This window comes from Furipterus horrens, unplaced genomic scaffold, assembly GCF_987537825.1.
Source record: "Furipterus horrens unplaced genomic scaffold, mFurHor1.1.pri manual_scaffold_1, whole genome shotgun sequence".
Lineage (NCBI taxonomy): Eukaryota > Metazoa > Chordata > Mammalia > Chiroptera > Furipteridae > Furipterus > Furipterus horrens.
The window spans coordinates 105,335,826-105,359,243 of record NW_028327171.1 but is presented as its reverse complement, the minus strand read 5'-3'; the positions used below and the strand labels follow the sequence as shown (position 1 = coordinate 105,359,243).

Sequence of the window (23,418 nt, the reverse complement as noted above, 5' to 3'; positions counted from 1 at the left end):
TTATATACTTTGGTTATTTGTGGCACTATTGCCTTCCAAATAAAAATTGCTTTTTTATACTCAAATTCTACCAATATGATTAGATGATCATATAACTGTGTATCAAGTGTTGTTTTCAATTTTTGAACCATCACATTTCTTGAATCAAGTCTTATTTCTTAAAATTAGTTAGTATTGGAACATGGAGGAAATCTTTTCGTTATACAGATATTAATTTCTTTGCTGTAGGTCTAATATATGTCAGAACTTACTTTATAAACATTGAACACAGTCTTTGTCCACTAATCCTATGTCTTATTACGCGTCTTCTCAGAGTTTATACCCTTTCTTGCCTTTTTTGGTTCTTACTTGTTTCACAACATATATTATACCTTCATAGTAGACATAAGTGATCTCTTATCATAATTTTGATGATTTACCTTCCAGGTTTTTTACCAGTCTTGTGTTATTAGATTTAATCAGTGAAGTTCCCATAAAGGAAATTAATCAGAAATATGGATGCAGTCGTGGGCAGATTCAATCTTTACAACAGTCAGCTGCTGTTTATGCAGGTCAGTTAAACAAGGTTTTCCACATTTATGTAAGACTGTGGTTTGAGGTCAAGTTAAATTACTTTTTTTTTTCAAATTCCATTTTCTAGGCTTCTCTAAAAGTGACGGGATTGTGTCAGCCATAATTTTGTATATCCCTAACATCAGCAGAACATTTAAAACTATGGCTCCTCTGGGCTTCGTTGCCCTGCTAGAGAAGACTGGCAACTAGCTGTGTTTGGACGTTAGCGTCCCCTTCCACTCCTTAGCAACCTGCTGACCATCCCTTTGTTTTGTTTTTTTCTTTTTCCTCCTGCCTGTTGCAGGAAGAAATAGACACAAAATTCTCAGTGATCTCCATTTTCTAATCTAGTTCCTGATTAATACTTGCTATTGAAGAGGAGGATGGCAAATGGAGAGGGATTTCTGAATTTCTGTCTGTTTTAAATTATTATGTCTTGTCTAAGGAAACAGTAGTCTTGCTTAATAAAATTAAACCTGTATTCTATAAGCTAGGCGAACAGGAAGGTTATGGGTCTGATTTTACCAAGAAATCCTTATAAGTCCTTAGGAAGGAAACCCTGGGCTCCTGGAGAATGTGTGCATTTCGAAGGTGTCTGCCATATATGAAAGGTACTAATGGAAAGATGGGGCTGGGGGTGGGGGGCGCTAATAAGAAGGGAGGGACTCACCCTTCAACTCACCAACATCAAAGATTTCAGGTTGTCTTTAGGGTTAATGTTCTCATAGGAAAGTGACTTGGCACTTGGTTGCTCTGGCCTCTTTATTTCAGTGTCTAGCTAGCTATTGAGCTGGGCAACGTTTCTTCACAGAAAATATCAATGGGAGCTTTGCTTTTTGAAGTTTTCTCAGCACTTAAACATTCAAATCAGCTCTCTTGTTTTTCTCTAGGTGGAAATAGCTCCTTACCTGTTTTTAAGTGCTCTCTCTTCCTTAAAAAAAAGAAAGAAGAGAGAGTGAAAGACAGGAACGAACTAGGGTGAGGGCTTTCTGTTTTGTGGTTATGTACTCTGCCTTGGCTTTTTCAAATGTCAAGTACATGATTAGAATAAATGAGATGACATTTAATATGTTTAGCATAATTGTTGGCCAGTTAGTTAGGCCCTTAACATATCTCTACTCTCTTATTAATGTACACTTTGGGCCTGTTAAACTTTATAATTCTCCAGGGAAAAAGGGAACAATGAAATAGAAGTATATCTAGGGAAATAGAGAATTGATCTGTAAAGAATTTTTAATTCATTAAATATTCTCTGCATATTCTAGGGATGATCACAGTATTTTCCAACCGCTTGGGCTGGCACAACATGGAACTACTACTTTCCCAATTTCAGAAGCGTCTTACATTTGGCATCCATAGGGAGCTGTGTGACCTTGTCCGGGTGTCCTTACTTAATGCCCAGCGAGCCAGGTTCCTCTATGCTTCTGGCTTTCTTACTGTGGCAGATCTTGCCAGAGCAAATGTTGCTGAAGTGGAGACTATTCTGAAAAATTCTGTGCCTTTTAAAAGGTAAGAGAGTCCCCCTCTCTGCAGAGAGTTACTATTAAATGAAAAATCATGTCAACTTGTAAATAATAGACACTGTATTAAAGTATTATTTTTCTTTGATACTATCATGATATAGTTGATGTAGGTGGTAGAAAATGTGGCTGCTTTTCCCCCTTTAGGATTAGTTTTCATTTTTTATACTTTTAAAGTATTTCATGACTTAAAAGACATTTCTAAAAGTGTCATAATTTCTCCCCTAGAAATATTAAGTAAACCTAAGGTACCGATGCTTTCTGCATTGACGGATTTAGATTTTCAGTATATATCCAGGGCTCATCTTAGACTTTCTTTAGGCAAGAGCACTTTAAAAAGTACTCCTCTTGAATATTCTTTGGAATACTAGTCCCTCAAAACAATTTTGAGAAGAGAATTCCTAAACTATGTGTACATGTTCCTAACCAACTCATTAAATGGGCTGAACTCACCATATAATCAAGGAATAGGTTAAGTACTTTCTCAACCACTGTTCTTTGAACTCACTTTTATATGGAACCTCAGCCAGATCCTATTGTAGTTTAGGCATTTATGGGTTCTAACAGTTTTATTTTCAGGTATTAAAAATCTGTTCTAAATTTATGAAAGTATCAGTTTCATTTCCAGGTCAATGTTTCTTCCCTCCCACTCAGTTTAGGCCTGACACAGGCTCTGAAACTTGTCAGATGTATGGGAAGGGATGGGGCAGAGTCAAAGGAGCAGCCTTGCTGCCACTGGTGCCACCTCACATCGTGACTCGGCTACCTGCATTGTACCGCCACCCCGAGATGTGGCTCCTGTAGGACCCTGGTGCCATGTGAGCTGCACCTAGCATGGCTGTGGGGACATAGATACCTCTACTTAGGTTTTATAGGATGGAATTGCCTGGAGTCTTAGGAACGGAATCCAGGGAGAGAACTGCTACAGCGGGTGGCCACTGTGGAGGCCCCACTGGGGAAATACACAGTGGAGCTGCGGGGCTGGGCCACTCCTGTGACTTCAGACCAGAAGAGCATCTGGAGTGTGATTTTGTCACTTTGGCATGTGCCTCCGGATGAAGACTACTTGGAGTATGCTTTAAAATCTTCTTATAAAAGTGTTGTTCTCTTCTGGAGCTTCTGATTTTTACAGAATCTTTGGATATAGTCATACTTGCTTAGAAATGTGTACTGTTACTTCCTGAGGTAAAAAAAAATAATAATAATCAGGGGTGAGAGTATCTTTGTGGTAAAAATATACCATACATCATGCTTGACCCTTCCAGGGAGTCATCTGAGGGCAGTGCACATTAAAAAAAATTTAATTGGAAAAAGTTGTTTAACATATTTTAGAATCATTTCATATTATGCTAAAACTGTTATTGTCATGGCTATGCCTCTTCTGAAAGCCCAGAACTTTATTGATCAAAATTAGTGACAAATTAAGATCATGTGCCTTCTCATGTGACACACTGAAAAAGACATATTACTCCTGAAGTACTTTTTACAGAAAAATGCGTAACATGGCCCTGACTAGTGTGGCTCAGTGCATTGAATGCCAGACTGTGAACCAAAGGATCGCCGGTTCGATTCCCAGTCAGGGCACATGCCTGGGTTGTGGGCCGGGTCCCCAGTTGGGGGTGCACAAGAGGCAACCACATGTTGATGTTTCTCTCCCTCTTTTTCTCTCTCTCTTCCCCTCTCTCTAAAAATAAATTAATAAAATCTTTTAAAAAATGTCTAACATGAATCAGATAAACCTAAATTGAGAGACATTCTACATAATAATTTGCTAGTACTTTTCAAAAATATCAAGGCCATGAAAAACAGACTGAGAGCTATTTGTAATTAAAGGAGGATAAAAAAGACTTGACAACTAAATGCAGCGCCTTATTTTAGATTGGATTAGAAAAAGAAAGTGGAACAATTAGTAAAATTTAAATAAGGTGTGTAGGTTAGATATAGTTTTGTATTAATGTTAATTTTCTCAATTGAAACAAGTATATCTGGCATACAGCCATCCTTTGCTTTTAGTAGTTGGTATATAAGGGCCAGATAACCCAGCTAGCATTTAGATCATTTCAGTTTGCCATTACCAGCAATCTGCAATGAACTACCTTGTGCATCTGTATTTTCATGTAGTTAGTGATGAGTAAATTCATACACATGGGATTTCCAAAGTGAACACATATGCAGTTTTATTAGCTTCCAAATTCCTCTGCAGAGGGGTTGCATTCTTACAACTCTATTACCCCACAGCTCACCAACAGAATCCATTGTAAGAGGTTTTCATTTAACCAGTCTGACAGATGAAAAATTGTATCTCACTGTGGTTTTAATGTACATTTCTGCAATTGTGAGTGATGGTGAATATTTTTTCATGTTTCAGAGACATTTTATATATATTTAAATATATATATATATTTTTTTTTGTTGAGAGAGGAGCATGACTTTTATTTTATTTTTTATTCTTTTTTTATTAAATATTTTATTTTTCTATTACAGTTGTTCCAGTTTTTCCCCTTTGCTCTCCTCCGCCCAGCCTTCACCCTGCTCCCACAGACAGTTCCTACCCTGTTGTTCATGTCCACAGGTCATTTATACATGTTCCTTGACTAGACCCTTTCCCTTCTTACCACCCTTAATTCTCCCCCTCTCTGGTTGCTGTCAGTCTGTTCCTTGTTTCAATTCCTCTGGTTCTGTCTTCCTCATTTGTTTCTTTGGTTCATTAGGCTTCTTTTATAGGTGAGATCACATGGTATTTGTCTTTCATTGCCTGGCTTATTTCACTTGGCATGATATTCTCCAGTTCCATCCATGCTGTTGCAAAAGATAGGAGTTCCTTCTTTCTTTCTGCTGCATAGTACTCCATTGTGTAAATGTACCACAGTTTTTTGATCCACTCATCTACTGATGGGCACTTAGGCTGTTTCCAGCACTTCCCTATTGTAAGTATCACTGCTATAAACATAGGGGTGCATAGGTTCTTTTGAATTGGTGTTTCAGGATTCTTCGGGTAAATTCCCAGGAATGGAATTGCTGGGTCAAAAGGCAGTTCCATTTTTAGTTTTTTGAGGAAATCCATACTCTTTTCCACAGTGACTGCACCAGTCTGCATTCCCACCAACAGTGCACTAGGGTTCCCTTTTCTCCACGTCCTCACCGGCACTTGTTGTTTGTTGATTTGCTAATGATGGTCATTCTGACAGGTGTAAGGTGATATCTCATTGTGGTTTTAATTTGCATCTCTCTGATGGCTAGTGATGTTGAGCATCTTTTCATATATCTTTGGGCCTTCTGTATGTCCTCCTTGGAGAAGTGTCTATTCAGGTCCTTTGCCCATTTTTTAATTGGATTGTCTGTCTTCCTGGTGTTGAGTTGTATGAGTTCTTTATAAACCCTTGTCTGAGATATCATCGACAAACATGTTTTCCCATACTGTTGGATTCCTTTTCATTTTGACGATGTTTTCTTTTGCTAAGCAGAAACTCTAGTTTGATGTAGTCCCATTTTTTAAAATTTTTCCCTTATTTCCCTTGCCCTAGGAGATATATTGGCAAAAAATATTGCTGTGTGGGATATCTGAAATTTTACAGCCTATGTTTTCCGCTAGGACTTTTATGGTGTCACAGCTTATATTTAAGTCTTTTCTCCCTCTTGAGTTTATTCTGGTATATGATGTAAGTTGGTGGTCTAGTTTCATTTTTTTTTTTTTTTTGCATATACCTGTTAAGATCTCCCAACACTATTTATTGAAGAGGCTATTTTTACTCCATTTTATGCTCCTGCCCTTTTTGTTAAATATTAAATGACTGTAGAGACATGGATTTGTTTCAGAGCTTTCTAATCTGTTCCATTGATCTATATGTCTGTTCTTATGCCAGTACCAAACTGTTTTGATTACAGTGGCCTTGTAGTATAGTTTGGTATCAGGTAATGATATCCCTCCTACTTTGTTCTTTCTCAAGATTGCTGAGACTATCTGGGGTTGTTTTTGGTTCCATATAAATTTTTATATTTGTTCTAGATCTGTGAAATATGCCATTGGTATTTTACTAGCAATTGCATTGAATCTATAGATTGCTTTTGGTAGTATGGACATTTTAATGATCTTTTTTCTTCCCATCCATGAACATGGTATATGCTTCCATTTATTTGTAACTTCCTTAATTTCTGTAGTGTTTTGTAGTTTTCTAAGTACAGGTCTTTCACCTCTTTGGTTAAGTTTATTCCTAAGTACTTTATTTTTCTTGTTGCTATAGTAAATGGGATTTTTTTTCTAGTTTCTCTTTCTGATATTTCATTGTTAGTGTACAGAAATGCCTTCAATTTCTGAATATTGACTTTGTATCCCACTACTTTGCCAAATTCATTTAGTAGGTTGAGTAGTTTTTTGGTGGAGACTATAGGGATTTCTGTGTACCCTATCATGTCATCTGGAATAATAAGTTTTACTTCCTCCTTTCCCATTTGGATGCCTTTGTTTCTTTTTCTTGTCTGGTCAGTGTGGCTAGAACTTCCATGACTATGTTGAATAAAAGTGTTGAAAGCAGACACCCTTTAATTGTTCCTCATCTTAGGGGGGAAGCTTTTAGTTTTTGTCCATTGAGTGTGACGTTGGCTGTAGGTTTTTTGTATATGTCTTTATTATGTTGATGTATGCTCCCTCTGTTCCCAGTTGGCTGAGTAGATGGGTGCTGTACTTTATCGAATGCTTTTTTAGTATCTATTGATATGATCATGTGATTTTTGTTTTTCATTTTGTTTATGTGGTGTATTATGTTTATTAATTCGTGAATATTGTGCCATCCTTGTATCCTTAGGAGGAATCCTACTCGATCATGGTTTATGATCTTTTTAATATATTTCTGGATCCTGATTGTCAATATTTTGTTGAGAATTTTAACATTTATGTTTATCAGGGGTATCGGCCTGTTATTTTCCTTCTTTGTTTTGTCTTGACCTGGTTTTTGAATTAGGCTAATACTGGCCTTGTAAAAACAGTTTGGGAGACTTCCCTCTTCTTGAATTTTTTGTAATAGTTTGAGAAGGATAAGTGTTAGTTCTTTGAATGTTTGATAAAATTTGCCTGTGATACAATCCAGTCCATGCCTTTTGTGTGCCAGGAGATTTTTGATTACTGCTTCAATTTCGCTGGTTCAATGAAAGTTTTATTATGCTCAATTTTTTTTTTAGGTTTTCCTTTAAAGAGTTTGTCTTAGTGAGGTTTTCCCTTATTATGCTGTGTAAAAATTGCATCACTCATTTCTTCCTGGTGTTTCATTTTTCTACAACTCTTATCATCATTTGACATAGACGATTTTACTGTTTGTTTTCTGATTCCCCCAACTAGAATGTAAGCTGTATGGGAGCAGAAATATTTCTCTCTTGTTTGGTGCTATTTCTTCCATTCCTAGGACAGCTGAAACTTGATAAATATTTGTTGTCTTACTGAATCAATGAATTAATTTATATCTTTTGCTCTCTCTTTCCTAGTGTCCGAAAGGCAGTAGATGAGGAAGAAGAAGCAGTTGAAGAACGTCGAAATATGCGAACTATTTGGGTGACTGGCAGAAGAAGTTTAACTGAAAGGGAAGCAGCAGCCCTTATAGTGGAAGAAGCCAAAATGATTCTACAGCAGGACTTAGTTGAAATGGGAGTGCAATGGAATCCACATTCCCTTTTAAATTCTGATCCACACTCAATGACCAGCAGTGAGTCTGAAATAAAGGAGCATAAATTTAAACACAAGACTAAGAGTTCTTGTGAAAGATTGACATCAAACAAAAAAAGTAATACAATATTTAGTGATTCTTCTGTTAAGGATTCACCAAATACAGTGCAAGGTTTTTATAAAAAAAGAGAGCACACAAATTCCGTTTACAACCAGCTTCAGGATGAGAATCAAGAACGTCAGATACATTCAATTTCCAGAGCAAGAAAACATGCTTATTTGAATATAAGTAAAGAGAAACTAGAAATCTCTCTGAATGAAGGAAAAACAAGCACTAAGAAAGTTGTTCAGACTGTCTTATCTGAGAAAACAAAAAAAGAAGCTTTGAATTTTAGTTCAGAAAAGATGAGCACATCCTTTCGATCTTGGAAACATAAAAAGCATCTAAAACGATCCAAAGACAGTAACCCTGGGAAGGACACTGAGTTGCGTAAAATTGATTTACGAAAACAGACTAAGTCTAATCTTGTTCATTGTGAAGATTCATTTACCTTAGATGATAAGAATATGGAATTTAGAAAACCAGCATTGCTGGCTAAAAATGCATCTTTTTGTTCTGAGGGAAAGCATAACAAAGCACCATTCCCATCACAAACAGAACAAGGTTGTTCAAGGAACAAAACAATAACTAATGATACTCTTATGGAACATTTTATCACAGGATCCCAGAGTAAAAAAGGGACTCATCAAGCCACTAATGTGGTTAGTGAGAATGGAAGAGGATTAGCTGTTATTGAGTCAAAAAAAATAGACCAAGTGCTGATACAAAATGATTCAAAAAACCAGAATGTTTATGTTAAACACCATGATACCCATCCTATTAACCAGTGCCCAGAGAAACAGTCTGATAAACAGACAACCATTTATACCAAACAGAAAAGAATATTAGAGAGGCAAACGCCTTGTAATACTGAGGAAAAGAAATCAAATAATCTTCGTGTGTCTGGAGATAATATCAGCAGCACTGAGCTACCCAGCGGAATACCTCTACCAGCTAGAGCATTTGGTGAATCTGGAGGCCAGCAGGAGAATGTTCTGAATGCCTCTAGAGTACAAGAAAAAACAGATGCTTATGCAGCAAACAAAGCTAAAAATAATTTTGTTTCTGACTTAGGGTTACTTCCTTGTGATTTTGAAGATAGTTTCTACCTGGATACTCAGTCCGAAATAATTATACAACAGATGGCAACTGAAAATGCCAAACAAGGAGCAAAGGATACCAGCCTGGCGACAGAGATGATGCAGAAGAGCCTAGACAGACAGGGCTCAAGCTCTTTTCAGAATGAGCTTCACATTACCTTTCCTTGTGAACAACATTCTCCAGGAGTGATAAATATAAATCGTTTGGAACCAAAAACTGTAGATATCATGAAACAAAGCACTCGTTTACATGGGGTTGATATCCTGACTCCAGAAAGCCCACTTTTGCATTCTCCAATATTATTGAGGGAAAATGGCACTTGTTTTAAAGGGAATGAACTTTCTGTTACCGACTCCCAATTAAATAGTTTTCTTGAGAGTTATCAAACACAAGAAGCTATGAAACCAGTTATATCTCTAGTCCCTCAAAAGAGAACTCCCCCTGATAAAGAAGTAGAATGTCTGCCAGTTCCTGAAACAAGTTTGAATTTGAGTAATAGTTTACTATTTGATAGTTTCAGTGAAGACTACCTAGTAAAAGAACAACCACCTGATGTAGGAGCAGAAGAACCCCTTCCTTCTGAAGTAACATCAAACTCTTGCAGTGATTCTCTGTGTCTACAACCAGAGGGCCCAATGAAATCAAATATGGATGAGAATCAAGATAATCAGCAGCAGTTGACTTGTATCAGTGATGAGTCTATTATGTTTTCAGAAATGGACTCTGCTCAGATGGTTGAAGCTTTAGACATTGTAGATATATTTCCTGTCCAAGATAAACATAATACTGCAGTACCTTTTAGAGTATTAGAACTAAGTGATCCAATTCATAATGATTATCCCCAAAGAGATGTAACTGGAGGAGATAAAGATGAAAAGCCTCAAAAATCCAAATTAACTGAGACAGGGCAAAATAATTCATTCATATGGTCAGGGGCATCATTTGATTTAAGTCCAGGACTGCAAGAGGTTTTAGATGACGTATCCAGTCCTCTAGAAAATGAGAAGGTAAAATTAAAGACTGTAAGCTTGTCTAATTTGAAAGGAAAAAATATAAAATTGAATGACAAACAAGAAGTGGTTTCAAATTTGGAGCCAAATCAAATGCAGGCAATTTCATTCTCTCCTAACGCTGAAGTAAAAAGCAAGACTGAGGCACTAAAGAACAATGCTATTCATGGGAAAACCCCATCCCTCTTGCCTTGTAAAGAAAGTTGTGTAGTTGATGATAATGGACCCATTCCTCCTACACCCATTCCTGCATCTGCTTCTAAGCTGTCATTTACAGGTATTCTTAGAACATCTTCTGTAAAACTTCAGAACACTAGTAGTGTTTCACAACTTGATGAAACATATTTATTTGGCTCATCTTCAGATATTAAAAACCATGATTTAAGTCCAGAGAATGGAAATAATGTTAAAAGCAATAGTCCTATTAGAGACACAAGTTTTTCACTGCAGTTATCACAAGATGGATCACAGTTAACTCCAACCTCCTGCAGTGAAGAAAGCTTGGCCATAATTGATGTAGCAAGTGACCAAACTCTCTTTCAAACATTCATTAAGGAGTGGCGGTGCAAAAAGCGATTTTCCATCTCATTGGCTTGTGAAAAGATCAATAGTTTGACATCTTCTAAAAGTGCTACTATTGGTGGTAGGTTTAAGCAAGGTAAGAATTACATTTTTTTCACATTTATATGTAAAATAGTGGACTGAGGTGGGACTGTGACTTTTCAGTATTGGATATTAAATATAATAAATTTATTCAAAATTTAATGTTTCTCTTATGTGGGTTTACATGTAGAACAGCCTTATTTTTTCAGCACAGCTAGATTAATAATAGTTTCCCTCTGGTATAAGAGATGGTTGACTTCAGAACAAATTGGGGGAGAGCTGAGCACTGGGACCAAGAGCTAAAGCTGGAGGACTGAAAAAATGCAGACCACCAAGGCACTCCTCTTTCCTCTGGCTCTGATCCACTGTTGTACCGTATAATTAAGCCTGTGTTGGCCTCCTTACAAGAAGGCCAGAGATCTAATCTAAGCAGCCTTCGTATAGCACCTTTCAACTTTAGGTGATCTGTCAGAAGTTCCAGATCAGTGTTGTTTCCTGGGACCTTGACATAGTGGTCAAGCTTATTGCTGCTGGGGCCGCCACAATTGGTGTGGCTGGTTCAGAGGCATGTATTGGAACTATGTTTGACAGCTTGATCATTGGGATACCCCTCTCTAGTAGCAGCTCTTTCTCCTATGCCATCTGGGCTGTGCCATTTCTGAGGCCATGGAGCTCTTCTTTTTGGTAGTTGCCTTTTTCATCCTCTTCACTTTGTGAGGCATCGTGGAGGTCCCTGCAGCTTCAACTCCAGGCGCTGCCTGGTGCTAGTGCATAGCTAAGCTTACCATTAAATACAACGTTTTTCCCTGGCCAGTGTGACTCAGTTGGTTAGAGCATCATTCTGTAAGCCATAAGGTCATGGGTTCAATTCTTGTCAGGGCATATGCCAGGGTCACATGTGTATGAGAGGCAACCAATCAATGTTCCTTTCTATCTCTCTCTTTCTGTCTCTCACTCTCAAATCAATAGGCATGTCCTCAGGTGAGAATTAAAAAAAGCAAAAAAACACCACATTTTCTTCAAAAAATTTCATGTATATATAATACGTAATATATTACAGCATATGTTATATAATATATAGAAATATTAGAATATTAGTTTGTAAAAGTTAAGATATATTTTGATTATGGATCACTTTTAACATACCTTGATGGTGTATATACCATGATGCTTTTTCTTAAAGATTTTATTTATTTATTTATAGAGAGGGGAAGGGAGGGAGAAAGGGAGGGAAATAAACATCAAAGTGTGGTTGCCTCTTGCACGCCTCCAAGTGGGGATGTGGCCCACAACCCAGGCATGTTCCCTGACTGGGAATCAAACCAGCAACCCTTTGGTTTGCAGACTGGCACTTAATCCACTGAGCCATACCAGCCAGGGCAGCATGATGGTTTTTTTTTTTTTTCTTTTTATCAACAGTGCTCATTATTTTCTATTAAATTATGACATCCTTATTTGTTTATATAATCACAAAAGTACATAGTAGCTATGCGCTGTATTTTTCATAATGTACATTAGCTACATTTTTCAATAGTTATCCCAAGTAGGATTTGTACCTCTGCTGATATTCATGAATCCTATACTGAAATGTTGATCCCAAAGCCTCACTGAGCTCTTCAGGTTTTGAGAGTATTGAACTGTTTGGTCAGATAATGCCATGTATATCCCTGCCTTACTTTTATGTATTTAGCTTGATAAGCTGTTGTGGAAATCAAACATTTGATCAGATTTCTCAAATCTCTGTATTTATTAATGAGTTGGTCCATAAAGGTTTGAGTACTTGCCTGGAGCACAGGTGTTAATGACAAGATTTCACTTTCAGTGTTGACTAGTGCATTGCATTTTTTATTCAACACATAAAATTGAGCACATTTTCTGTGCTGGAGGTTAGAGGGATAACAATGCTTATTGAAATTTAACAAGTAGCACCAGTTATTTTCCAAGTATTGGGGATATAATAAAATTATTTTATTGTAAATAAAATATATTGGTTCTTGACCTTGTCTTTGTAAAACTGGAGATGCATTATTTTAGAAAAATACGTTGATTCCAAATAAGAAATCAGACATAATTCTTCACTAAGAAGTAAAACTCTTATTTTTTTTTTGATTTTCTTAGTGTTAAGAAATGCTGAGTTCACTACAGAATTTTTTGTATTGTACAAGTCATCTTTTTTTTTTAATTTGGAGATAGGGTTTTTTTTTAATGATTTATTTGTTTATTTTTAGAGAGAGGGGAAAGGAGAAAGAGAGGGAGAGAAACATCACTGTGTGGTTGCCTCTCACTTGCGCCCCCAACTGGGGACCTGACGTGCAACCTAGTTATGTGCCCTGACTGGGAATTGAACCAGCGACACTTGGTTCGCAGGCCGGCGCTCAGTCCACTGAGCCACACCAGCCAGGGTCTTTTATTTCTTTTTGAGTTATAGAAATTCAAAATGTAGTTTTTTAAAAAATTAGTTAATACTCATTTTAGCCATTATTATGTGACAGTTATCTTAATAATTTAATAACTAGATAGTAAGCTTGGAAAAATATTACATACACCCAAAATAACTATCCAAAGACTGCCTTAGGAATCTGGAGATTTTACCTGTCAAATTGTTTTTAAAATGTTATTATCAATGTTTTAACATTCAGTTTAGTGGTGTTATTTTTAGAAATTTTTAACTATTTCACTTGTGATTTATTTAGTTAGCTCCCCTCAGGAAACTCCTGTTAGAGATGATGGATTGCCTGTTAGAGGTTGTGATGACATCTTGGTGATTGGACTGGCAGTATGCTGGGGTGGAAGAGATGCCTATTATATTTCATTGCAGAGGGAACAAAAGCATTCTGGTATGTAATCACTAGTTGGAAAATTCACCATATAATTTTAATGTAGCCTCTATGAGGTAGTGACTTGTTTGTTGAGAATAATTACCTGATATTTACCAAGACTTTATTTTTAGAATTAAAATTTTGGTAGTGGCTATAGTGTGTACATTATTTCATATATTAACTATAATGACTTTTAAGAAACACTATTTTTATTCCTCCCTCAGCTTGTCACATGGAAGTAACTACTAAAACTATGTTTTCTTCTTGGGGGTAGGGAAGCATCAGGGATTCTCTGACCATCTTGAGGGTTTGTTTTTGAAGACTAGATCATAGCAGTTTCTTTTTAGACTTCTTTCCTCCTTTTGACTGGGTCTGGAGCTCATCTACAGGTAGTGATGAGCAAGACATCTACAGCAGCTGGATCACACAGCCTAAGAGAAGCCTTTGGAGTTGAAAAGATATGATCTGGAAATACCTTGTGATTAGGGTTGTTGGATACCTTGCTGGTTGTTAAGGAAACATTTTAAAGATGCCATAATGTTTGTTCCTGAGTAAGCATGAAACAGTTTCAGCTGTTTTGCAGGAAAATATGTTAGGGTGAGTAGTTACTTGAATCACCATTTTTAAAAGATATAGGGAGAGCTGAACAAGGCCTAGATCACACAATGCCTTACAGACTATATCAAGGGCTTCAAGTAGAGGCGTCACTATCAGATTTTTGTGTTAAAAAGATGTGTGGCTACACTATAGAACCAAGATTGGAGTGGAGCAAGAATGGAAATGAAGAAACCAGTAAGTAGCTCAAGAAATGGGAGACTAGAACTTCCGGCCAAGATGGAGAATTAGACAGACGTAAGTGTCTCCCTCCACCACAAAGAGGGAATATAACTACCTCAAAACTAGAGACAACCAGAAGTTCCAGAAAATTGAGCTGCATGGAAGTCCAACAAATAAAGATACAAAGAAGAAATACTCATCCAGACAGGTAGGAGCTGGGGTGGAGAGGATGCGATGTGGCAGTGGCAGTGGCAGGCTGTCAGAAAGCGGAGTCACACATTTTAAAAACTAGAGAGGGACACGTGGGGAGCACTCCCAGCACCAGACCAGACCATGCAGGTCATGGTCCCAGCGCCAGGGAAAATAAAGCCTCATTTCTTTTTACTGTGCAAACCAGTGGGGGTTGGGGTGGAGGAAGAAACTGCTGGTCTCTCAGCAGAGTAGGCTTATTTAAAGGGCCCATGTGGTCCTCGAATGTCCACAGACCCACCTACTCTGGGAATGACAGCCAGGCAACGGCTAGAGAAGTGCCAGTCCCATATAAAGTGGGAGAAGTGCCTGGAAAAGGGGCGAGTGCTGAGCAAGCGGCATTGTTCCCTCTCAGACCCTTCCCCCAGAAACAGTGCCATGATGTGATGAAACGGGTCACCCTCTACTGACGAATACCTAAAGCTCCACCCCTTGCAATGTAACAGGAGCGACAGCTCTACCTAAGACACAGAGGCAAGCAGACATAGGAGCCTGTCAACATGAGGAGACAGAGAAGTATGGCCCCAAAGAGGGAATGGATCAGGGTTCCAGTGGGAAAACTAAGTGACGAGGAGATGGCCAACCTAACAGAAACAGAGTTCAAAACACTGGTGATAAAGATGGTCACAGGCTTGACAGATATGCTTAAGTCCAGCAGACTCATAAGAGAAGAAGTGAAGGCTATGCTAAATGGAACGAAGCAAAATCCACACAAAACCAATGGTGAAGGAACTGAAACCAGGCTTCAAATCAATGGTTTGGAACATAAGGAAGAAAAAAACAGCCAGTACAGAATGAGGAGACAAGAATTGAAAAAAATGAGGAGAGGTGTAGGAACCTCTGGGACAACTTTAAACGTGCTGACATCTGAACCATAGGGGTGCCAGAAGGAGAAGAGAAAGAGCAAGAAATTGAAAACTTATGTGAGAAAATAATGAAGAAAAACTCTCCAAATTTGGGGAAGGAAATAGACATACAAGTCCTGGAAGCACAGAGAGTCCCAAACAAGCTAGACCCAAAAAGGACCACACCAAGACACATCATAATTAAAATGCCAAAAGTGAAAGATAAAGAGAGAATCTTAAAGCAGCAAGAGAAAAGCAGAAAGTTTTCTACAAAGGGTTGCCTATAAGACTATCAGCTGATTTCTCAAAAGAAACTTTGCAGGCAAGAAGGGACTGGCAAGAAATATTCAAGGTGATTAAAAGGAACGACTTACAACCAAGATTACTCTATCCAGCAAAGCTATCATTTAGAATGTAAGGGCAGATAAAGTACTTCCCAGACAAGGTGAAGCTAAAGGAGTTCATCATCACCAAGCCATTATTATATGAAATTATGAACATTAAAATGACAACAAACTCACAACTATCAATGACTGAATCTAAAAAATAAAAACAAAATCCAACTAAGCAAATCAGAATAGGAACAGCATCATAGGTATGGGGATCATTTGGAGGGTTATCAGCTGGGAGGGGGAAGGGGGAGAAATGGGGAAATGGTGCAGGGCTTAAGAAGCATAATTGTTCAGTACAAAATAGACAGGGGAAGTTAAGAATAATAGAGGAAAGGGTGAAGCCAAAGAACTTATATGCATGACCCATGGACATGAACTAAGGGGGGTGGCATTGCTGGAGGGAAGGGGGGTACTGAACAGAGGGGAGCAAAGGGAAAAAAATTGAGACTACTATAACAAAATGATTAATAAAATATACTTAAAAGAAGATATAACATTATACATTCCTACTAAGTTTCCCTTTAAAAGGAGTTCCTTTAAAATTCATTTTAAAATATCTTTTTTGTCTTTAACTCCTCATTCTGAGATGTTAAATTTATTTTTAAAAATCTTGATATTTAGAATTTTCTTCTACCTAAATATAGCATTATAAATTCCCTAGTTCAAACCATAATTTTTGGATTATGAAGCACTTTATCTACATAGGCAACATGACCTATAAGGCCATATTGAATTCACTGGGGAACACAATTTTCATAGAGTTAGATCTGATGCTTGTTTTTGACTAACGTTTTGCATCTGAATCAAAAAACGATCCCAATTTTTCTCTATCACGTCAACTTTTTAAGGTACAGTACCTTAGTCCCAAAAGTCATACAAAATGTACATACAAAGGAAAATAAAGAAAAAATTACCTGAATATACTGGTTATTTAGAGTTATTTTATTCATATGAAGACTATATATCATTACTGTAAGTCAAATTGTGTACAAGTAGTAAAGTTCTGCTACCAAACATACATATCAACGTATTTTATCTTTTCAAACAACAGACAAGGCAATGCCAAAATGAGATACTTGAAACAGTCTTCTTCAGTTGGCAAAGCTTTAACAAATTGCTTCATGAGATCCAGTTTTATGTGCAGAGGTAGGAATATAATGTTCTTTTTATCAACGAGTGGCTCATGTAGAATGTTTGGATCACCAAGTTTGAGGTCAGATCTTGGAGGCCAATTTGACTCCACCCAGTGCTTCTCACGAGCTCTGCTGTCCCACATACACAGAAAACAGGGATACTTGGTGTATCCATGTTGCTGACCAAGAAGGAAGCAGACCATTTTAAGGTTAACACAGATGACCCAATTGTGCTTGTCATATTGCAACAGATCAATGACTCTCTTTATGTATTCATATTCCTCACGAAGACAAAGTGAATGGCCATTTGGGACTGCACCAAATAAATTGCCATTGTGGAGGAGGACACACTTTAAGCTCCGCTTTGAGCTATCGATGAACAGTCACCATTAGGTTGCATTTTTTATTGGAATTCCCAATTCCTCCATTAAACCGTGTATGTTATGGCAATACACAAAGCCACCATCACTTCGAATGTACTGCAGAAATGCACTTTCTCTTGATTGAAAGAAGCATGCTTTCACTCCTTTTTCAAGCAAGTTTTTCTCATGCAGTCTTGATGGTAGGAGTTCTGAAGCCTTTTTGGATAGTCCCAAATCTCGTGCCAAATCATTTAACTCATGCCGATCAAATCCCTTACGAAGTGAGTCATCTTCAGTTTCAAAATCATCATTGTTGCTGTCACTTAGTTCTTCACCATACTCCTGTTTTTCAAAAGAAGGTAGTTCAATGAAAACTGGCACTGGGATTTCAGCTGAATGAGGCACTGTGTGTATAGCTGATGGTAGACTAGGATACTCTATTTTACATTTATTTTTCCTGTTATATCCTGACGTTTTCACTATACAAAATAACAGTCACTTGAATGACTTCTGGGCTCTCACCAAACCAAAGCTATACAAAATGGCAACTTATCACGTGTTCCCTTCATCCACATTCATAAACTCTTGACACACTGTTTGCACACCTTGTGAGGGGCCCAAGACTTATCTTGATCATCAAGTTTTACTTTAAAATACGCAAAACAGGCTTGCCTGACAAATGCGCTAATGTTTGTCCTTTGGGAATGGTGAAACTGCCACAGATATAACAAAATGAATCAGGGTTGTTTAGGCACTTATGATGAGAAATAGCTGAGGCAGACATGATCTGAAGGAAAGGAAATAAGTACATATGTAAATAAAAAAATAAATTCTGCTAACTCCTTGTATACAGACAGGAACTTGGACTAAACTTCGGAATATGATTGACTGTATAGAGAAGCACACAACCTCTCACCACACTGTCTCATGTGTAACTGAATAGCCTAGACAAGTACGAAGCTGTCGCTCGTCTCCAAGGTCATCCCCGACCCCTCCCCACTTGAGGGAGATTTGCTCTCAACCAATAGGAGGGCATTAGTGCTTCCCTCCATCCAGGCTCAGTTCAGCCTAGAGTGATCACATTAAGGTAAGCTGTAGAGAAAAAACTTGACGTGATAGAAGAAAACTAACTGCAGTTTTGAAATTAGCATGCCTATTTAAGTCTAAAACAGCTGAAAAATTGAACTCAACTGGAATTCTATTAAAAGTTGTTCCCCTGTGTTATTGGTTACATGGAATTAAACCTTGAGCCTTTTTCAGTCTTGGCATTATAGATTGCTGTTTCATATGAATGCATGTGATTTTTGCCTTAAGATGTTTTTTTTTTCTTTTAAGAAATTAGTGCCAGTTTGGTCCCACCTTCTCTGGATCCAAACCTGACTGTGAAAGACAGAATGTGGCACCTTCAATCCTGCTTTCCAATGGAATCTGATAAAGAACGTACTGTTATCATCTATGACTTCATCCAGAGCTATAAAATTCTTCTTCTGTCTTGTGGTATCTCCCTGGAACAGAGTTATGAAGATCCTAAGGTTCTATGTCTTATTTAACTTTTACATACTAATTGTTTTAATATTTAAGATTAATTTTTTAATGACTTGGTGTTTAATTACCTCTAACCATGCAGCTTCAGTTTTATAGAGTAGTTACTCCTTTACTGAGTAATCTCTTGCACTTAGAACACAATATTATGCACCAGATGCCTCAGTGTAGAAAAAAACAGATATTACAAATTCCAAGCACTAAAGTTCATATCTTTCCTCAGCAATATTTAAAACTTTTATTTTAGTAGTATGTTCTAAGTTTTCTGTCATATAGTATATTAGAAACGAAAGGAGAACTATCAGATTTAGAAGGTAGTTCCTCTCTATATCGCAGTTCACTTATCACAGCCTCATTGTATCGTGAGATTTTAAAAAATATTATATTTAATTATTTATTGCAGATTTTTTGCTATATTGTGGGATTTTGCGGTACTGTATACGTATGTTGTTAAAGTTACATAGGTTTAAGAGTAAAGAATATGTTTAAGAACTTAAGTAGTATTTATAAAAAGTGTGGAAAAGGTTAATAAGGGAGTGGGAAAGGTTAATAAGGGACTGGGAAAGGTTTATAAGTGTGTGGGAAGGGTTTATAAAGCCTTAAATATATATAAGTACTAAAATAAATGTAAGGTTCCTACTTCGCTGATTTTCACCTATCACGGGGGAGTCTAGAACATAATACCCACGATAAGTGAGGGAATATATGATAACTGGATGTTTCTTTTTTTTTTTCAATTACTGTTGTGCCACCTTACCCCCATTACTCCTCCCACCCTGCCCGCTCCTTCTCCCATAGTCAGTCCCCACCCCATTGTCCATGTCCATGGCTCATTTATACTAGTTCCTTGACTAGACCCTTCCCTTTCTTACCCCCTTCTCCCCCTTATTCCTCCCCCCAGTCAGTCTGCTCCTTGTTTACAGGAAGATACTCTCATCTTTTATACTTCAAGCCAGGTCAGTTTACATTTGATAAATGCCTGTAGTTTCTTAATTTTTTAAATTGAATTTGTTGGGGTGACATTGGTTAATAAAATTATATAGGTTTCAAGTGTACAATTCTGTGATACATCATCTATATTGTATTGTGTGTTCATCATCCAAAGTCCGGTCTTCTTTTGTCATCTCTTATCCCCACCTTACCCTCTTCTACCACCCCCCCATCCTCCAAATGCCATGTAGTTTTTAAACTGACCACTACTGGATATAAAAGGTTGTCACATAATTAAAAAAAAAAATCCTCACCCAAGGATTAAAAATTTTGGAGACAGGAGCGGGGGAAGAGAAAGAGACAGACAGACAGAAACATTGATGTGAGAGAGAAACATCAATAGGTTGCCTCCCGTATATGCCTTGACCAGGGATCGGACCTGCACCCTTTTGGTGTATGGGATGATGCTCCAACCAACTGAGTCCCTGGCCAGTGCAGTTGTCATGTAATTTTGATGTTACAGAATCTAAAATGAGAATATGGGTAATATGAGCTTATTAAAACCATAGTAGCATCATCACAGATTTATATAGCACCTTTTGCATAAACTACTTGAAATAACCCATAATTGTTTTGTAAATCAAAACACTTTTGATGTAAGAAGATAAACTATATTTTATAAAATCTTACTTTTATAAGAAACATTTGCAAACTTTTATAATTTCTCCCAAAAGGGTTCTGATCACCAATTTCTAATATGGTGGGGGGAGGTGTCCCATACCTCTAACAGTTTTTTGGGTATCAGATGGATGTTGCACAAATCCACTTAATTCTGAAACAGATTAAGGGCTCAGTCCTATAAAATCCCCTGCCACCCCTTCACACTTCTGCCATAGCCCAGGTTGTTAATCTGTTTTTATGACTGACCATCTATCTATAAATCAGAGGTTCCCACCTCCTTAGGTTTGATTAATTTACTAGAGCATCTCACAGAACTCAGGAAATCAGTTTACTCAATATATTACCAGTTTATTGCAAAGGATATTAAAGGATACAAATCAATAGCCAGGTAAAGAGTTGCATAGGTGAGGTATGTGGGAAGGGGCCAGGAGCTCCCCATACTCTCTGTCAACACCTCTATATGTTCACCAACCCAAAGCTCCCCAAGCTCTCTCCTTTTGTATTTTTAAGGAGGATTCATTACACAGGCATGGTTGATTAAATCATTGTCCAGCCATGACTGGTGTGGCCCAGTGGTTTGAATGCTGGCCTGTGAACCAGAGGGTCACTGGTTTGATTCCCAGTCAGGGCACATGCCTGGGTTGAGGGCCAGGTCCCTGGTTTGGGGATGTGCTAGGCAACTGGCTGATGTTTCTCTCCCTCTTGTTCTCCCTTCTCTATTCTCTAAAAAATAAATAAATAAAATCTTTAAAAATGTATCATTGCCCATTGGTGATCAATTTAGTTTCGAGCTCCTTACCCCCTCCAACCTTAGGCAACTTAGGGACATTCCGAAAGTCACCTTATTAATATAACAAAAGACACTTTTACGGGACTTCTAGCCAAGATGGAGGCCTAGACTGACACACTCTGTCTTCTTCCACAACTAAGAAGGACTACGACTACTGCAAAACCAGAAATAACAAGAAGTTCCAGAAAATAAAGCTACATGGAAGTCCCATGTATGAAGTTATAAACAAGTGGTGCTCGTCCAGATGGGTAGGAGGGACGAAGCTGGGGTGGAGAGGTCAAGCTGTGCTGGCGGTGGCAGCTACAGTGAAGGCGGTGGGACTGCGGTAAGCACAGATGTCTGTATTTAAAGGGAGGCAAGAAGCACCTGGGAGCACCCCTAGCTGCACACCAAACACATCAGCTCGCAGTTCTAATGCTGGAGAAGACAGACCCCCATTGCCTCGGACTGTGAAGCCCAGAGGGCGTGGGGACAGAGGAGGAGGCTCCCTATCTTTCAGCAGAGAGAGAATGGCAGGAATCTGTCTTAGACCCCTGCCCCCATGCAAAGCGCCACAGTGTGGTGAGAAGGGTCGCTTGGTAGTGATGAGTGCATGGGGCTCTGCCCCCTATAGTGTAGGAGGTGTGACAGCCCTGCTCAAGAAGGAAAGGTAAACAAACCTGTCAGGATGGCAGGGATGATGATAGAGATCCCAATCACGCAGCTGACCAGAAAGCAAATACATGTATTAACAGAAAAAAAGATAAATAACCTTTCTGAGGCTCGGTTCAGTGCTATAGTTATAAGACAGCTTACAGAAATAACAGTGGGACTTAAACAAGACGAGGAAGGAATTAAGGCTAATCCTGCTGAAATGAATGAAAACACATACGAAACAAGTGGTGAGGACAAGAAAACCGGGGATCAAATCAACAAATCGGAACATAGGGAAGGAACAAACAGTCAACCAGTGCAGAAAGAGGAAACAAAAAGTGAGGAAAATGAGGAGAAGCTCAGAAACCTCTGGGACAACTATAAGAGAGCGAACATCCGAATTATAGGGTTGCCAGAAGGTGAAGAAGAACTAGAAATTGAAAAATTATGTGAAAAAATAATGAAGCAGAACTTCCCTAACTTGGGGAAGGAAATAAACTTACAGGTCCAGGAAGCACAGAGAGTTCCAAATAAACTGGACCCAGGGAGAACTGCACCAAGACACATTATAATCAAAATGTCAAAAATTAAAGATAAAGATAGAATCTTAAAAGCAGCAAGAGAGAAGAAAACAATTATGTACAAGGGGGTCCCAATTAGACTATAACCTGATTTCTCAAAGCAGACTCTGCAGGCAAGAAGGGACTGGCAAGAAATATTCTAAGTAATTACAAGCAAAAACCTACAACCATGAATACTCTATCCAGCGAAACTGTCATTCAGAATAGAAGGGCAGAGAAAGTGCTTCCAGGACAAAGTAAAACTGAAGGAATTCATTAGATCCAAACCACTGTTATATGAGACGTTAAAGGGACTTGTTTAGAAGAAGGAGGATCAAAACTATGAACATTAAAATGAAAACTGTATCACAACAACCAACAACAGAAGCTAGGGAATTGAAACAAAGGCAAACTAAGTAGGCAATGAGAGTGGAAAAAGAATTATAGGTATGGGGAACATTTTGGGGAGAGGTCAGTGGGGAGGGGAAAGGGTGAAAAGGGAGGCAGATGATGCAGGAATTAAGAAGCACAGTAGGAGGGAGTGGAGTAGGCAGGAAGATCTTGAGAAGAACTATATGAACAACCAATGGGCATGGACTAAGTGGGGGTACAACTGGAGGGAGGGGGGTCACTGGGTGGAGGGGAGCAGAGGGAAAAGAAATTGGGACAAGTGTAACAGCATAATCAATAAAACATTTTAAAAAAAGAAGACACTTCTACATTTCTTGTCACTTAGGAAATTCTGAGGGTATTGGAAGCTCTGTGCTAGACATGAGGACTGGAAACAAAGATGATAGTTATATTTTAAATTATAATTTACAATATTTCAGCTTCTATAAAACTATATCCTTAACCTACAAAAGAAATAACTGAGCAGTATAGTAATTGTCAGAATTATAAACAAGGCTGAGGTTTTCTTATTCTAAATTCAGTTTTGATTTGCTAGATATAGTCTAGAAGGGAAGCTAAAAATAGCAATCATATGACTAGTTGTATGATCAGGGTAATAGGTCCTCATCTTAAGGGAAAAGCCAGAGGATTTCTAAAACTCTAGATATGAACTTTTAATGATAAAACATTTATACCTCACTTTTTCTGATGTTGAAAGAATTAAACAAACTTGAAACTCTGTAGGCCCACCTTTATTATAGTAGATTAGTCAATGT

The 23,418-nt window shown here is 38.0% G+C and overlaps 1 protein-coding gene and 1 pseudogene across 1 annotated transcript in view; both read left to right on the top strand.

Annotated features, from left to right (window-relative positions):
* POLQ (DNA polymerase theta) overlaps nt 1-23,418 on the top strand; it is a 138,607-nt gene that overhangs the window by 46,826 nt on the left and 68,363 nt on the right. Inside the window, exons 14-18 of the mRNA XM_090277130.1 lie at nt 427-551; nt 1,818-2,061; nt 7,548-10,594; nt 13,233-13,376; nt 18,452-18,648. Coding sequence (XP_090133256.1) covers nt 427-551; nt 1,818-2,061; nt 7,548-10,594; nt 13,233-13,376; nt 18,452-18,648 — 3,757 coding nt within the window. The remainder of the gene's footprint in view (nt 1-426; nt 552-1,817; nt 2,062-7,547; nt 10,595-13,232; nt 13,377-18,451; nt 18,649-23,418) is intronic.
* Nucleotides 10,861-11,256, top strand: LOC150021625 (ATP synthase F(0) complex subunit C1, mitochondrial pseudogene; annotated as a pseudogene).